The sequence below is a fragment of the Chaetodon trifascialis genome, chromosome 13, assembly GCF_039877785.1.
Source record: "Chaetodon trifascialis isolate fChaTrf1 chromosome 13, fChaTrf1.hap1, whole genome shotgun sequence".
Classification (NCBI taxonomy): domain Eukaryota; kingdom Metazoa; phylum Chordata; class Actinopteri; order Chaetodontiformes; family Chaetodontidae; genus Chaetodon; species Chaetodon trifascialis.
This window is the reverse complement of record NC_092068.1, coordinates 6,817,012-6,834,928: the sequence shown is the minus strand read 5'-3', so window position 1 is coordinate 6,834,928 and position 17,917 is coordinate 6,817,012. Positions and strand designations below refer to the sequence as shown.

Here is a 17,917-nt window from a genome sequence, read left to right as displayed (position 1 = left end):
CACAGATGCAACCATCCGGATCCCTGTTAGCTTCAGCCTGTTCCCATTCATCACCTGGTACATCTAATCACGTCTCCCGGGCAGTCCTGTCACTCTCCGGTGACCTTCCAGCAGAATAAGGTCCAACAAAAAGACAGGATGAAATGGGGCAACACACACAAACACAGACACACACACACAGGATAAGGAGTGTAGACTGGTCATCGTGAGAGACGCGTAAACAGGAATTGAGAGACAAAGTTCTATGTAATCTCTCTGTTCCAGATGCAAAATTCCTATAAACGCACAAACACTGTTTGCCTGGACACACAGCACACACACTATTGTCTTGAACAAAAACTGAACTGTTTGGGCAAAGCACACTGAGTCACACAGACAGGTGCAAAACACTGTGTGCCCAGATTCACCTTCACTTTCCCACGTGTGTTAAGGGGACGGTCTACCAGCAAACTAAAAGCACCATTACAAAAATCTATTTGGGCTGTACCACTTTTATAGTAAAATTTGTTCTACGTCAGTAATCATGTTATTCAAGCAAAGGATTTTGTTTGAAGACTTTTTTTTAAGGGTGATTTCAGGGTCATAAAATACGATGACATTCAAAGCTTTATTCAAAACCTCAATAGAAACTTTGAATATATATCAAACCAAGGGTCAAAGGTCACTGTACTCCCATTTTTCATGTTTCCATAGGGTGTCCCCTACCTAAACTTTTTTCAAGCACCAGGGAAATGGTCAGTGTTAACCTGCCATCCCAGCTGTTGCCACAGTTTCATTGTCACCAAATGTACTGAGACCTGTATTCGTTAAGCTTTGAAGAGGGAACTAGAAGAACGATGGACTGGAAAGGCCAGACTCAGACCAGCATCCCCAGCCACCTATTTCCTTAAGTGCCTTTTCACACAGCACTTTACCTCATCCAGCAGCCAATCAGATAAGACACTCAGTCGGACTCTCGTGTCTCACTGTCACTGTGTTTGAATCCATGTGTGCAAACACGAATGTGCGAGCACAAAGGACGGAAAAGCCGTCACAGTACCTTTCACTCCACTTACACGCCACTGAGCCATCATGTTTTCAGCATATTTAAAGAGGAAAAAAAACATAGTCACTGAGCAGTTACTATGGAGGAGACCGGTGGTCAAAGGGCAACTTAGAAGAAGTTTTAAAAAACTGGGTTATCCACATTGACAAAGTTCTGGCCATAAACACACTTCCCAGACACAATAATGAGAATGTTACATCTCTGAGAGGTGGCTCCGAAGACGAACACCTGCATACGATGAAAAAAGCCTGACAGGTTTGTGGAATGACTGACATGCAACCCCTTGTTTACTCTCAGATAATAACAGGTCTGCTGCTGAGCTGGAGCTCTGAGCAGAGATGCTGCTATTCAGAACAGCAGGACGGACAGGCTTCGGACTCCCTCTGCTACCACCTCTGCTCATTTCAGTATGTGCCCTGAGGCCCCAGAGCCTGTTGAAGTCATGTATGCTTGAGTCATAGGCTTAACCCTAACCCATTACTAAGACCATGTCACTGTGGATACTCAAATGAAAGACTTGAAGTAAACTGAAATCTTACAGTCTACTGATTACTACCAGTAGATATCAAGATGCAGATGACTGCAACAGGAGTAGATATAACTAGGCCAGGGGTGTAAGGGTCAACAGCACATGCCTGTAAAACAGCTTAATGTCCCTGCAATTCCCATCTCGATCTCTGGATATAAAGATTATGAAGATGTGCCACATGAGGAATCAGCCAAGCGATAGTTTTTAACTCTGTTTACAAGACAGGAGCACAAACCAAATGCCAAACCTTGTAAACCCTTGTACTATTTTGCCTCTGACAGTTTTATGTCTATTGGACAGCTTTAAATATGTACATCATTTTTCTGCCACAGTGCTTCAGTGGTACAGTAAAGCTGGAATGTTTCTACAACCCAGCGGACTCACTAAGCACGGCTTGTGCTGGAGCACACATTTAAGATTTTTACTTACACATCTGACACCATTTCCATCTGTCACACAAATAACTATAAAAGCTAAATGATGAGCATTAGCAGGTGTATGAATGTACTCCTTTTTCACAAGGCTTGTGTCTTACCTTTTTAACTAGTCTCTAGCTGGTCAAATTGGCTCATAAAAACCTGTGAAGCAGGCAAAATAGAGACGGTACCATCTGTTCAGCTGGTATGTGGACTAGCATCTCAGGGCTGGTCTGTCCAATGGAGCTCGAGACACAAATGGACACTTGTCTAAAGGGGCGCTGACAGGCTGCAGGCAAATGGCCAGGGCAACCCTTCAGACAAGTGTGTGTGTGTGCGGCAAGTGTGACCTCGCCCTCCTTTTATCTACTGCCTGTCAAATGAGCACTTCAATCACTGTTGGACTGTCCACCTTTCTGTTCAAATCCACGCTCTTTCATCGGTGAAGCCGAGTGAAGCGCAGACACGCTGACTGACACACCGCTGATGCAGCACAGATGTGGATGTGCTGCTGCTGAAAGACAGCAAAACAAAAACAAAGTGCAATCTGGAATGTTGTCGCTGAAGGAACTTTGCCACAAAAAGCACCAGGAAGAGCATGATTTAGACAAAGTCAAATCCCAACTTGCCCCTCAAATACCCAACCCTCAACTGATTTATTGTCCTTTGGTAACTGTCTCGCTGTTTTTGGGTGAGGCTAAATACTTCACTGTGACAGTTTCCCAAGGCTGGGACCAAGGGACCTTTTTCCGGCAACACCAGAAAGAAATAATAGGATGTCTTGGACAAAGATATAGTTGTGGTTGACGTCTATATATAGCCTCCAGAGGAGAGGCAGAAGTGGTGGGTGAGACGAGGGAGGGTCTGCATTGTTCGAGCTGTCCGGAGTGGAAACTTTACTGTCGGTAGTGGAAGACCGAGTGATAACCCTCTGCAAAGGCCAGGGATGATAAGGCAGCGAGGGGGACCACACACACAGGAACACACAGGAACACACGACTCTGCACAAATGCACACGTATGCACTGGAAAACTGGCAAAGGCCCAGTGACAATTTGAGAAACAAAGGGGAAATCAGCAGGGAGTGGTCATACTCCCACCCAGCTGTTCACGACTCAGGCACATCAGCGCCATCGACAAGACCCCTGAAAGAAATCACGCACAATGTTTGGGTGACAACACTTTTTTTCACCATTATATAAAAATCGAATCCGTACCTTACTTACAAAATTGGGGCCTTTTTCTCTGAAGACATTTTGACTCATCACAGGAGGAAAAGCACAGGTGTAAATAACAAAACTAAAGGTGGCTGAATTCCATTTAGCTGTTTTAGCGTCAGTGCTCCAATATTGCACACACTGGCTCACTGTCACACTGCCATGGCTTACTGGCACACTTGAATCGGACGGAGCCAGCGTTAATGTGATTAGTAACACCTACACTTCGCAGTTTTCAGATGAGGTTTAACGACATCAAGAGCCAACAGTGAAAAGCCTCGTAGCTGATCTCACTTTTGACGCGCAGTGTCACAGTGACTACACACTTCAACAAAAAGGAAAGTTAGGTTTCCTTAAGATGCTACCTCAACCTACCTAGTCTTATAATATGTATACCACCTTATGCAATAACTCGTGAGTTAGAAGGCAATCATTACCTGTTCATATACTAGTTAGAGATGCTTTGCATTGTAATTGTGATAGATAACTAAAAATGATGGTCCTATGTGTGCTTATACAGAGCATGACGCGCATCTTATACTTGCTGACGCAAAGACGGTAAGACAGACAGTTCAGCTTCACAGTTCAATGCGAAGGTGTTTCACTGTTCCATCGGTTTTTGGCTAAGGGAGATTTTAGAATACAGTACATTCAAGGTCTTCTGTTCTAGGCCTTCATTTTCTGCAGAAGTGAGGCTGAGAGTGGGAGGACTAATGATGCTGTAATTAAAGCAGACGCCAAGCTGCAACACCACAGCAGCTTGCTAAGGAGTAACACTCAATATCAAACCCGCCTCCCCGTGCAGCTGGCCCTCTATCTGCATCTGAGGGAAGAAAACAACATGAGCATTCTGGATGCAGCAGCAACAGCCACAAAACAAGTATTCCCATGTACAAGTGCAATAAATACAAAGCTGAGACTCTTTGGAGTGCCATGTGATATATAACAGGAGCTATCAAGCTATTTCAGTAGAGACGGAGTGCCAGCAGTGTGCATTAGTGTGTGTGTGTGTGTGTGTGTGTGTGTGTGTGTGTGTGTGTGTGTGTGTGTGTGTGTGTGTGTGTGTGGGTATTATGTATTGCTCTATCAGTGTACATCTTGGCTTGCCTTAAATGGGAACCAGAGGATGTCAAACAGTCAAATACTGATGTTCATTGGGAGGGAGTTTTCCATTATGGCTTAACAAGTTGTTGAGAGAAACCAGACGTAGATCTGAGCAATGGGCGATATACTTCTGAGCAACGTAACACAGAAAAAGTAATGTATGTACACACTTTTTAATGCATCAAGAATGTATATTCACCAAATCCTATTTATAGAAGTACGGCATAATACCATCCAGGTGCTCTGACCAACTGCATGACTCCAGCCCGGGAAACTTGAAAAAAGCAAGAGGCTAGAGGAAAAGTACAGTCATGAGCATAGTCAGTACCAGGCTCTGCTTAATGACTTGGCCAGACCAGACAGTTCTTTTTCAGGCTGGGGCCATGGTGGAAAGAAACACAATGGCCTTAACTGGGAAATATTCATCCACCGACTGTACGTGGACCAGAGACAATAAGCACTCTCCATCAAAGGCTTGGGGTTAAATAAACACCCGTCCTGCTGGGAATGTGTGGCAGAGTGTGTATGGGAAAAAGATAAAGGGAGCTGGTGAGTGTCGAGGTCTCTGTGGGAGATAAAGGGTGTGAGAAGAAGAAGAAGAGAAGAAGTGTAACCCAGCTGGGGAGCCTTATTTCTCAGAATTAAGAAGCCTGCACAGTAACACAGTAGACTCTCAACACCAGGAGAGAGCACAGCTAGTGAGCTGCAGCCTGCAGGTGAAAGCTTGCTAATGAAGAGCTTTCCCAAGTGTCCAAAATTTACGCTTTTGTCTAACCTGCAAAACAAGTTGATCACAGTATGAGTCAGACGACTTTGCAGAGGAGGACCTGACATGTGACGCTCATAATATGTATGCCCTTCAGATATGTTAGCCGATGCTTCTTTGCGAGATGTGGCTATGCAAGGACAGACAAATAATTAAAGCAAGGATTTTTAATGGCAAAGGCAAAGAGAGAGTAATTCAGAGGTAAGACTCGAGCACAGGCAGCAAGAGGGCAGGGATCTATGGACGGTCAGGTTAGGTGGTTCAAACCAACAGTTGGGTTTAAGAAGCAAAGTCACGTCTGGCATAGTGAAACATACGCTGATGGATGTGAAGTGGTCAGCAAAGATAACTGCTTAGGGGTTTTACTGTAAACCAAGAAGCTTTTTCTCATGTTTACTCAGGGATTACATTATGGCTCCAGTTCTGTCAACATTATACAGACCCACTGATGCACCTGCTGGAACCGGTAATGTAGATGAGGTGCAGGATGATGAAACTTCTGTTAAAGACACTGTGCAACATTATTGGCTCTCTTGCTGAGAGTTACATGAGAGGACTGATACCACTTTCTAAGTTCTTCACTAAATATGAAGCTACAGCTAGCAGCGGGTTAGCTTAGCTTAGCCTGGAAAGAGTGGAAACAGATGGAAATAGCTAGCATGACTCTGTCAATGAACAAAATTCTCAGCACTTTTTGTCAAGACACAGTAACATCTTCTATCAACCCAACTGTAACAACAACTTCACAGTTTAGCCATCACTGGTGCAGAACAAAAGGCACCGTCTGACTTAATTTGAGACAACAAAAGCTATGAATAACCAACACATTAACACCGGCTCAACAAGGCAACCCCTGAAATCATTTGGTCGATTTTTATTCTGGACCTTGTCTCGATCATGTCAGCCACAGCCAAGGGGTCATTTTGCGTTTAACACAGCACAGTTCAAACTGTAAAGACAAAACACAGTTCAGGAAACAGATTCCTCAAACAATTCCTGTTTAACGCGATAATGTCATTTCTGAAATAGATTAACTGAAAGTGAAGCACTGCCGGGTTTGTAATAATGTCCTAAAAAGTCAGTGAAAATCCAGCGCGCAAAGCTATCTCTTCCATTTATTCAATCTGTAAAGACATGTGACCAATGCACAACTTTGTGCATCCCTTTTTTTAACACACCCTGCAGCTGCTGCGAATAACAGCTCTGTGGTGTAATGTGGAGCAGAGCAGGGTGGACGGATATCTCAAGATCCTGCTTCTGCGACAGCGAGCCGCGGCTCCTTTACTTCACAAGTTTGGCTTCTATGGAGATGAAAGAGGCATGAGCACTTCTGCAATCATTCAGTTTGTGTGTCTCCCCGGCGGACTCGGTTGCTTGGAGAAAACACAGCAGGACAGAAAGGAAAGCATGTGCATGTGTTCATGCGAGCGTGTGACTACAACAAACACAGTAAGAGGTGTAACACTGACATCATCACAGCAGAGCATATGTGAGTGAAGTGGATGTGGATCATAGATAAAAACATAAGTGGACAGAAGGCCTGCTGTTGCTAAGCGAGCACTTTAACACACACACACACACACACACACACACACACACACACACACACACACACACACACACACACACACACACACACACACACACACACACACACACACACACACACACACACACACACTTTGGGTTTACAAGATGAAAGTGAGCCAAATTCCTTTGATAAACAGCACTGACGCAAGCTTAAGGACAGCATGTAAACTGTGCTCAGAATTCCAGGTATAAATACCAACAGTTTCATAACACGTCATTAAAAACATAAAAACATAAACCCCCTTCTGCAAACTATCCGACATTAGCTGCTTCTAGAAGATTATCCAAGCCTAGTACGCTAAGAGAAAATCATAGCTCTGCTTTTGTTCTTACCAAGTATAGAATGTCACATGGTCAGCCTCAACCAGAGTTTGGTTGAAAAAAAAAAAACTGAGAGGTAAGCAAGAAACTGTGAACTTTCCAACCATCTCAACATGTAAACAGAGGAACATATATCATGATTCTCAACAGCACCAATATCAAATGACTTACAGAGGAGCTACAATGGCTACAGCTACAACCTAATAACACCCAGCGTTTAGCACAAACGCTCTAAGTCTCTAAGTTTAAATGTGACGCAGCAGACAAGGAGCTGCTCTTACATGAACGGAAAGTCACTGACGTTCTTCTAACGCAAGCAAAAATGAATGAACATTTGATGCCATTAAGTGCATTCAACACTCACAACACACGACTTACACCCTCAAACACAATGAATATGGGGCATGTCTGGACATGGAGGCGCAGCTTGGGAAATCCACAGTGTGGATTCTGGCTGGAGACAAAGACATGGAGACCTCCTTCAGGTAACTCTTTTCTGAATGTCAACAATTAGCATGAGGGCCTCATGGCCCCAGTCTGCAGGACTCACAACACCATGGTGACATAAGCACACTGTAAGTCTGACATATTACCACCTAATCAACCCTGTACATGTTAACCCAGTTACTCAAGTAACCAGGTTTTATAGTGACGCATGTAAATGTCATACAGCAAATAGGTCAGATGGCTGCAGTTTATACATGAGAAGCCGTCCTAACATGCCACAATTATTGACCACATTAACGTTGGCTAGGAAACGTCTGCCACAGACCTGCACCACACCACATTCTGATAGCAGCAGAAAGTGGCAGCAGGCAGGCATGAGTCAAATGATACACTTAATAACGTCCCCTGTCTTTTGCTGCCGGCTTTCATGAGCCTTGTTTATTACTATAGCTACAGCAACAATCGCTGGAGGTGACTTTTACCTCCTGTACTGAAAGCAAAGATCAAAGTGATCGAAATAAATGTCTCCAATAAAATTGACCAAAGAAACACATCTTCTGTGGCTGACCGGACCGCAGTGACCTGCAGAACATGACCTAAGACAGAAACAAGCAGAAAGAATAACTTGATATTCAAGTTCCATTGTATTACTGTATGTGGATTTTCATGGGGGCTGAACCCTCACTGTTGTCTCTTTAGGGAATCTTATGAATGAGTCCTTTCCTCATCAGTGGAATGGGTGGGGGTGGGGGGGGGGGGGTGTCCCTCTCCGGCTTTCCCATCCTGGATAATTATGGCTTTTGGAGTGTACCCAAGCTTCCCTTGCTCAGCGTCGACACTCCCACCCTTATCCCAGTTCCTTATCTGGGTCCGATGGGGCCTAGCTATGCATTGTCCCGCTCTGCTCGCGCACACATTGTCAAATCCTCTTCAGCGGGGTCAACGAACTCCGGAAAACATTGGCTGTCTCGACAAACCGTAAAAACCCTGTCTCATGTTTTATATCAGAGAGAGTTGGTGTGCGTGTCTACATGTATGAGTTCCTCATTTCCCCTGAGAGACCCCCACTATAAACTCTCCTGTCTGGTTGAGTGAGTGTATTTTGCTTGGTAAGAGCAACAGCTCAGGCCAGCCAGAGGAGACAGATCATCCTCAACATCAGCAACATGATGGTGTCCACAAGTCTGCTGGTTTGGGTCCGTTTGGGGGGCATGGTGACCTGACTCAGCCACAGGGAAAACAGCCGGATAAGCTCAACGTTAGCGCCAGTCGGTAACAACAGCTCACTAGCTTCTCTCTATTTCCCCTGTGCTGGGCTCTGTTCTCAGGATTGTGCATCATTTTTTTCCGTGAAGAGTGACTGAAATCCTGTTCGCTCAGCTGCTAATGGGGCAAAAGGGTCACAGTTTATTCAAAACATGTATGTGTTCCCTTGACTCTGGTCTGCAAACCATTCTTTGTTTTTGAATGAGCTTATATTCCCCCAGAGGAGCACATTTAGGACTGTCTGTTCCCTCAAAAGTCAGCCCTTTGAAGACAGCCTGCTCTTGGTCACCGGTGTGGATTTGCTTGTCAGAGTGAGCCAAAGTTGAACTCCCCTGGCCCTTGCTACCTAATCCACTGATTATGGATTTCACTGCCATTTTAAACAATAGTCCAGAATCTAAATAACCACTACTCCACACTCGACACACTATTCAGATAAAAGATAAAAATAAAAGAACCAAAATCGCCATTGAAAAATAGCTGGTAACAGGAGTGGTGAATGTTACCTAATGGTTTTGTATGGTATTTTTGGCATCATGGTGATAGGCTGAAACAAGTCAGTGAGTCTAGCACACATTCCATCATGAGAGCGACAGGCTGTGTGAAGAAAACCCAGAGCACCAAGTGACGCAGACAACAGGGCTTACCTCTCATAACAGACAGAAAATGGCCCTCAACTTTTACCCCCAGTGAAAGGCTGGAGTGGTTGTGGGAGGCAGAGTGGCCCCCAGCTGCAGGGCTTTCCCTAACGAACACCTTTCTGCTTCCAAAATGAGGTTTTAATGCAAATGATATGACTATACGTGCAACAGCGCGTAACATGCAAAATACACAATACGCTTAACATCGTGTGATTGATTGAGAACACCAAAAGTGGAACACTCACACCACATTCATGACACCATTCCTGTCAACCCTGGTATGATCACAGAGCTGTTAAAAAACCAAGAGGGCATTTGCTACAGCTTGTCGAACTCATGCACACAATGAGTGATACAAAGGAAAAGGCCAAACATTTTGCAATACCACTGACTTTTCTCCCATCTACCATTTCTTCAGTACTCGTAAAATGCCATCAAATGCTGCTGAGCATATATCACCCAATCAAATTGATTATTAGATATATATTACCAGTGTCAGGTACTGGTTTTGCCTTGTCGCTGCCTGCTGGTGGCAACGTTCAGCTCTCTCCAACGTCTTTTCCTTTTGAAATTCTAATTCCGTGTTATGACAGGATGGAGGAGGGCAGAGCAGGGAGAACACCAAAATAGCATCATCTGATCTTTCTTTCATAAACTTTTCCACTCCTGCAGCAACACACGGGAACAGACTTTGGCAGAGGAAGAAACGCAAAAATCGAGCTGTCAGATGAAGTATTTAGTCACAGTCCCTGCTGCTAAGTGTGTCCTCATAAAACTTGAGCTGAGAAAGCTGCAGAAAACACGGCGAGTTGGACGCAAAGTGAAGACTTGATATGAAGAATGAAGCTATTTTCACATTGTTAGCTTCCTCCACTTCAGCCCAGCCCCTTATCAACACCGCCTCACGTCTGCTATCACACATTTGCACTACTATTGCCAACACTAAAAATACACATCCTGGATGCTCAATTACATTATTCGGTTAGGGAATTCACTACCATTGGCCATGTGACTGGAGGCTAAATATAGCTTCCAGAGTCTATGCTGGCTGCAGTAACATCTTCACATGTTTACAGGGTAAATACTTTATAACCACACTGCTCCTTACCACTGATGTAGAGGAGCACGTTTGGTAATGACAAAGGCCTTCCCAACCACACACACACACACACACACACACACACACACACTGTATAATAGTCATTGAGGTCAAAATACTGAGAGCAGTGTATGCATAGCGTCCAGGTTTGAGACAGGAATTTCTTCCTGCTCTGTTCTATCTTTGGCGGTGTAAATATGCCAGCTCAGTGGGGTCCGGGCTGCGATAGCCTGAGCTAATGAGCTGCCAGTGGACAGGAGAAGGAGAAACACAGAGACATGATGAAAAATAAGTTGGAAGACCAAACCCGCAAGGGGGGCTATTCATAGCAATCTATTGCATCACCATATGGCCATCTTGGCTTGGCAAACAGGAGGTGTATGTAATCAAAAGCAGAGTAGTTGTAATCAAAAGAAAACCACAGCCAGTGCCCGGTGTTTAGTGCAATGAGAGCACTTAAGGAGAATGCAGGAGCCATCATTAGGATAATATGAACAGAGAGGACGTCTAACCACACAGGCTTCGAAAGCAGGGCAACACATCGGCTTACATCCTCAGCAGTAACAGCTAGCTGGAGAGTTGGCATCGGTCTGTCAGATTTTAATCATGTGGATTAATCCAACCAAGCTTTCCACTGGAAAGTCTCCAAAAGTCATGATATGATCTCTCAGTTACTGTCAGCAAGCCAGATTCAGTCACCACCACCAGCACCACCACCACCACCACCATCGCATCATGTGCGAGGACGCTCACATAACATGTATAGTTTGTTTCATCTGGACTGAACCAGAGCTGATAAGGTTACTTTTTGTTTGGTTCAAAGGGCGCAAATGCAAGCAAACCCAGGCCTGTGACTGACGTAGACGTTTGATAGAGCAAAGAGGTTTTGGGTGGTGGAAGATGTTAAATCAAGTGGATTCCAGTCCTTGCAACTTCAGCAAAGCGTGATGGACATATCTGCACAGGCTTGTCTGAAATATATTTCCTCAGACGTCAATGTCAGGTAAGGAAAACATGAATTATAGGTGGTAGCTTGCAAACAACATTTGTTACGTTTTTCCAAGTATGAATTCCAATGTCCAAACGGTCCATTTTGGAGTTGTTTTAATAGATTTACCTTCACATTTCAAGAACTACACCTCCGTCCTCTTTCAAAACGAAGAGTTCACCTCAGGCGTCATGGTGCTCGTATTTGGTGACACGCAAGTCCAGCCACCATGGTTTCCACCTGTTTAAACATACCAATACCAAAAGGAAAACACTCCAGCCCTCTCCAAACATATTTGATATGAACATGCCCACACACTGGCCTGACTTTCCAACTGGAGTTCAAGCAGAGTGACAGTTAACTAATGGCATGACTCTGCTCCACCATCAACTTCAGGCTGAGGCATCAGGACAGCTATAGCGTGAACTGTCTGTAAAGTTGCCAGTGGAGAAATAAAGCTATGTATTCATTCATTTATTCATTCATTTGTGCACTCACTCTCACTATGGCTCTTTTCCTGTGCTGGCCATTAGCAGGCATGACAACTGTCACTGTTGACAGGAAGCAAAATCTTTCATTGGCTTCATCTATGAACTGTGCACTGCAGGCTGACTTCAGATCAGGAATCCCACAGGACCCCTGGGAAACCCACAGTGGCTTCCCACTGTGCCTTCAGGATGGGAACGGATCATAAAACCAAGAGTGGGTAGTGAATATCATCAGGCTTGCTGGGATTCAATGTATAATGTAGGATCATGCCAACATGTAACATTCTTTGCTGGATATAAATTAAGAAAACTTGTCACATGGGAGGCCCGTTTTTGAGCCACATGAGTGCAAGTCACGGATTCTAAACATTATCACTCAAACATTAAACCTGAAAGCGGCATCTAGCAAAGGACCAGCAACACTCAGCATGATTGAAGCAAGACTAATAAGCGATGAAAAAAGGACAGGTTTGGATGAGAAAGACAGGGAGAACCACTCTGTTTAGAGTGTGGGGTTTCTCGTGTACCACTGCGTGTCTCCTTGTGGTCTTCCACATACATCTGAGTGGATGCTGCCACTCTATTTGATCAAGTCAGCTTTAAAAACTGAAGCCTGCAGTGTTTTAGCCTGACTGGTTAACTTATTGAAAAAGTAAACAAGCAAACAGACAATCCGGCTCTCAGCTGGAGGGGGGCTTTACCTTGGAAACACAGAGAGAGCACTGAGACTCAACAAAAAGCAAATAATGGTTAACTGTTGACGGTGGCCCGTTTAAAAAACAGGGGAAAAGCGATGTTTGCCGTCACGATTAGATTCACTGAGGATGGCTCAGAGGGCCAACGATGGAAATGGAAACAACTTGAGCTTGAGAAAGACTGTTTGTCTTTTGCTTTAGATGTTCAAACAGTCACCAATAACTAGAGTCAAAATGGAGTAAATGACACAAAGAGGCTGACCGGCAGACGGGATGTTTTAACATCAAGGTACCGGTTTTAATCACCATTTAATCACCAAGGAAATCCGCTGTTTAAAAGAGTTTTGCTAGTAAATGTATTTATCATTAAACTAATGATGCTTCCAGAGTCATTGAGTAATCGTATTAAATAATCATGTCTCAACACTGCCCATAATAATCGTGACTATGATTTCTGCCATAATCGAGCAGCCAGACAGTGAGACAGCAGCTACAGGACTGTGACTTCATAGTTGAAGCAGGCAGGACGTCTCGTGGATTTGCAGGTTCTCTCCCTGAGTAAGTCATATTTGCTAAAATTTAAGAAAAGGACAAACAAGCCTCACTGTATTTATCAAAAGGATGTGCACAGACATGCGCTTTATTGCAGCAATTTGTCATTTGAAATTTCTGTACCACTTAAACTGAGCAAATCAAATCTGGGCACTACGAGTCAGAGCACAGGCAGCAGTTCTTCACTAACAGCAATACAGTCTAATGTTATCTGTGTGTAATTTCTACAGTTGCTTTATGCTGGAGCATCTCAAGTTCACACAAAGAATGCAGAATTAAAGCGAGCGTAAGTACAAGTCATAAAGTCAGCCCACCGGCACACTAATACCAGTTCAAATGAGCAAACACGAGCCACCATAAGCTACAGGCCAGACCAGACCAAGGAAGGCTGCAGCAGCAAACCCCTGAATGTACTGGTTAGTGAAAGGGTGTGTTTTATCATCTCTGAGTTCAACTTTTCCTTTGAGACATTCTGAATGTGCCATTTCTGCTTTCAAAACATACAGACTTGCTATGTACAAGCACTCATATGGTTGCCAAAATAACATTAACCACAACTTTCCCATGAGGCCTTCAGCTTCAGCACAGAACAAACCGACTTTACGCTTGTGTCCACTTTGCTCTCTGCACTCACAAACCTCAGGATCCAAACCCAGAGAGGCATAACAGCACATAATAACATCACAAACACCAGCCGATCGTAAACTTATTGATCAGATCTTGTCACCTGTCCACACACATCTTGTCCTCGTCATCTTGAAGCGCATCTTTCTCTGTCACCTTTAATGACCCGGGGGAAAAAAAATCTGTGTGTATCTTAAATTAAGGGCTTTAATCAATACTTGCAGAGGGGCACTCCTTGTTCAAACACACCGCAACTGCATGTTGAGGCTGTTAAAATTGTGTTTACATTTGTGGCTGCAATGGCTGCAAATAAAAGAGCCTGCAGGCATGTAACTGGAATTATAATGAGCAAAGAAAAGCCACAAAAAGCACATTTTCCATAGAGATTAAACTATATGAGGTGAGATGGGAATATACCTCCAACACAGAGGCCCTGACGCCTTCAGTATTGTATCCTGTCAGGCTATACAGCCTTAACACAGAAACTTCTCATCCACAATGAGCCTAACAGTGAAAAAAACTTGAAAGGCAGCTCACAAAGACTTCATTCAGTCATCATAAGGGTGCCAAAACACTGCAGACTATAGATAGCCTCATATATGACCAGGAAACATGCTCTAATGTGCATTTTGGCACAGTCTGTTAGAAGTCTGGTGGAGAAAAAAAGAATTCACAAGACAACCAAAGCATGCTGCTTGAGAGAGGCGGGCTATTTATAGGCTTACTCCTGTGAGGGAGACCGCTCTTCCCTCATGTTTGGGATCAGCTCTTCACATGAGTGAAAGGAGGGAGGAAGAGGGGGGAATCTCTATTGACACAACACTGAAAGTGACACAAAGTGTTTGAAGTTCAAGCATTTCATTCAAACAGCTACACTGGCCACCATAATTAAGCGCCAACAGGCACCAAGCGACAGCCTAACACGGAAACAGCCAAGAGTTCAAAACACAATAATAGCCATAGATATCATTGAGGAGGCCTGACACACCTATTTTCGCACAGAGAAGGCTTTTGCTTTCTTCAGACAAGCAAACAAGTGGCTTTATCTGGAGCGAACATTTGAACGCTGCTTGTTCTCGTAATGATGCAAATGGGATGCTGGTGAGTCCACGCTCTTGATAGGCATCAGTGTTGTTCACAAGCGTGTCTCCTCCAGCACCCTACCTGCCTCTCGCCCAGTGAGACACTGCAGGGCAGCGCTGATGTCAATGAAAGAAGAACTCGAAAACACTGCCTACTGCACTGAACGTTGCAGAAAAACTCACATAGGTGGTGAGCAAGCAGCTTTTCCAGCACTGCAGGGGTCCTCTGCATAAGGCAAGCAACCACAAATACCAGTAAACTTCTATTCCACTTTCATAGGAGTGTGTGGTTTGTGCATGCTAAAGAAAGACCTAATTGGACTTGGTTTCACATCAGCCTTAAATGTGGGTGTGCTGTGCAAAGGTAGACGACTGCTCCTGCATGGCTGATTACCTCAGTTACAGGTTGGATGGTCGAGCCAATGCTGCAGCAGGATACACGCTGTGATCAATCTTTCAATTGATCCGGAACAGGCAGGAGACGCGAGAGAGAACGTGGGTCACTGCACGTGTCGAACCCAGAACCCTCAACACACAGAGCTATGGGTCTTTGTGTTTGTGAGAGGCCCATGTGTTTATGCGTGAGAGCATAGGTGCAACCGCACGCGACTTGCCACGCACGAGTCGTGACCAGCTGAGACGTTGTTTAGCATAACATGAACACGGAGTTGGCGTCATGACCAAAACACAAGTATAAACACGAGGCTGGTGTGAAGAGACAGCGCTGACAGACAGCGTTTATCAATGGAGAAACTCACGTCCTCGAACAGGGATCCAACGTTGGCTGTCACCAGCAGTATTCCTGTGCCCTGCGCGGCTGTCAGCTTCCCTGCCATAATTCTCTCTCGCAGGTGGGTCGGGGACTTGCACAGCGGACTTTAGAGGTAAGAAGCGGAAAAAAACAAACAAACAGAAGCCGCCGAATGTCTCGCGAAACTGGTTATAAGACTGGGAATCTGCCACTGAAGCCGGGGTTGAGGCGGCTCGGCTGGAGCATATTTTTCAGCAGTGGCCGTGCATCTACCAGGAGTTGCTTTGCAGTAGAGGGTCCGTTGGCGGCGGCGGTTAGCGTGCTGCTTCTCGTGCTACTTTTTCACGTTCAGAGCCATCGCAAAAGTTTCCGTTTTAATCCACCGCGACTGCCCGAGGGCTCTGGTTCATTTCAGCGCCGAGTGTTTGCCTAGCTTTTGTGCAGTGTAAAAGTCTCCCTCCGAAAGCAGGACTCTCTGCCAGGACCATTGCCTTCACTGTTTAGAGGATAGGCTGGAGTCCTTCACCGCTCTGACGTCACTGTGCCAATGGAAACACGGGGCTGTCTTAAAGGGCCAGCGCACCGTAAACACAGCAGCTCTGAGACAAACGCCACGGAGTCCATTATCGGACACAGCTGGACTACCCGATGGTGAGTGTTAGTCTTGTTAGGTTTGTCCTCCTGTGTTGTCCGTCATTATATCGGCACCTTCAGTTTCTTTTATTATGAAGTAGCGGCTTTTGTTTGCGCAAACGATTTCAATCTCTTACGTCGTTTTTATACTGCATGTCATCCAGTGAAATCTGCACATTTATGGCATGAATTGATGGAGTGTTTTGCATGAAAATATTGCACAGTTGAGTCTTTCTGAACTTGTAATGAACAGCTTCAAGTTTCAGAGTTAAAACCCCCAACAATGCAGCTTCCTTACCACCACATATTTGCCAATTGATGCCACATGTCTTTGAGAGTGCCACGGGTACGGTTCATATGACACAGGCACTCATACCGTGTTTTGCAAAGGGTCATTTGGCTCAGAAGTATTACACTTTGCACAAGCTGATCAAAATAAACAGCAGACTTGAGCAAAAACACCTACAGCTCCACCATCTGACTCTAACATTTTAAGTATTTCATACCATGGGGTGGAGGACAACATACGGAAAGTTGATTTCAATCATTGGGGGTACATTCAGCAAAGACAGAGCAACGTGACATGCCTTTTGCAGTCTTTGCAGTGTCTTGTCAAATGTTCACTGGTATTTTCACACTGTCATCTCTTCAGCTTCCTTAATGTTACACTTTCTTCAACCATTTCACGCTGAGCAGATAATGTAATGTAATGAGCTTGTGAGCTAAGACTGCAAGGACTGCACGTTACTTTAAATAAACCATTCATTTTGGTGTCTGGGCTGAAGAGTGGCGGCCTGAGGTGTTGATCTATAGTGGGCTCAGCAGTGCTAGAAACACTATCAAGTTACAGAGAGTAAAATGATTCATTGCTAATGTAAAACAATGCTGTGCAACTGGAGTGAATAGCATGGAGTGACCAATTTAAATAGGTGTCAATGCTGTCTGCTTCAATTCATTCAAAATTGCAATCAAAATAATAGTTTAAGACAACATGGTGTGATTTTTAGAGCTATCAATACGTCGTCATCATCATATCCCACCAATTAGCCCTGACAAGAACCTCTGCGACCTCGTGGATGACTAACAGCAGAGTTATCCCACTAATCTACATTAACTGCACTCAATCAGGAGCAGACAACTAAAATGCTCTTGACCTGACACACGTGTCCTTGCTTGTTGTGCTACAGAATTTAGACTATAATTGCCCTTTCCATTGCATGTGTGATCATTGCATAGACACCCTTTGCCAAATGTGGACATGCTCTCTTTGATTTAAAAATTTCCTGTTTAGCTTTTGGCTGGAAGATCTTGGAAATTTTTATATTAAAAGACTGGAAATCTGTGTGCATGACTCAATTTTGCCAGGGGTGCTCAGAGACACAGCGAAGCACATGTGTAATGGATTATTATGGGTGAGATTAAATCAGCCTTTTCCTGCATTCACAAAACCTGTTTGTTGACAGCAAATTGCTCATTCAGCATGAGATCTCCCCTCATTTATAAAACACCTGGTGAAAGTAAGCATAGCTCAGATTGATTGTTTTACTCTAAAATATGTGTACAAAATAGCATCATGTGCACCTGTTTGAATGCAGTTGGCTGGCAGTTGTGGTCATCAGCCATATTTGGGGAAGGAAAATGATCAGTGACATTGCACTCTGTCA

At 44.4% G+C, this 17,917-nt stretch overlaps 1 protein-coding gene across 2 annotated transcripts in view; it reads right to left on the bottom strand.

Annotated features, from left to right (window-relative positions):
• Nucleotides 1-16,169, bottom strand: part of LOC139341040 (inositol polyphosphate-5-phosphatase A) — a 129,203-nt gene extending 113,034 nt beyond the window's left edge. For both annotated transcript variants that reach the window (XM_070977290.1, XM_070977289.1), the window contains exon 1: nucleotides 15,628-16,169. In XM_070977290.1, coding sequence (XP_070833391.1) covers nucleotides 15,628-15,705 — 78 coding nt within the window. In that variant the 5' untranslated portion in view covers nucleotides 15,706-16,169. The remainder of the gene's footprint in view (nucleotides 1-15,627) is intronic.
• Between the last annotated feature and the right edge of the window lie 1,748 nt (nucleotides 16,170-17,917).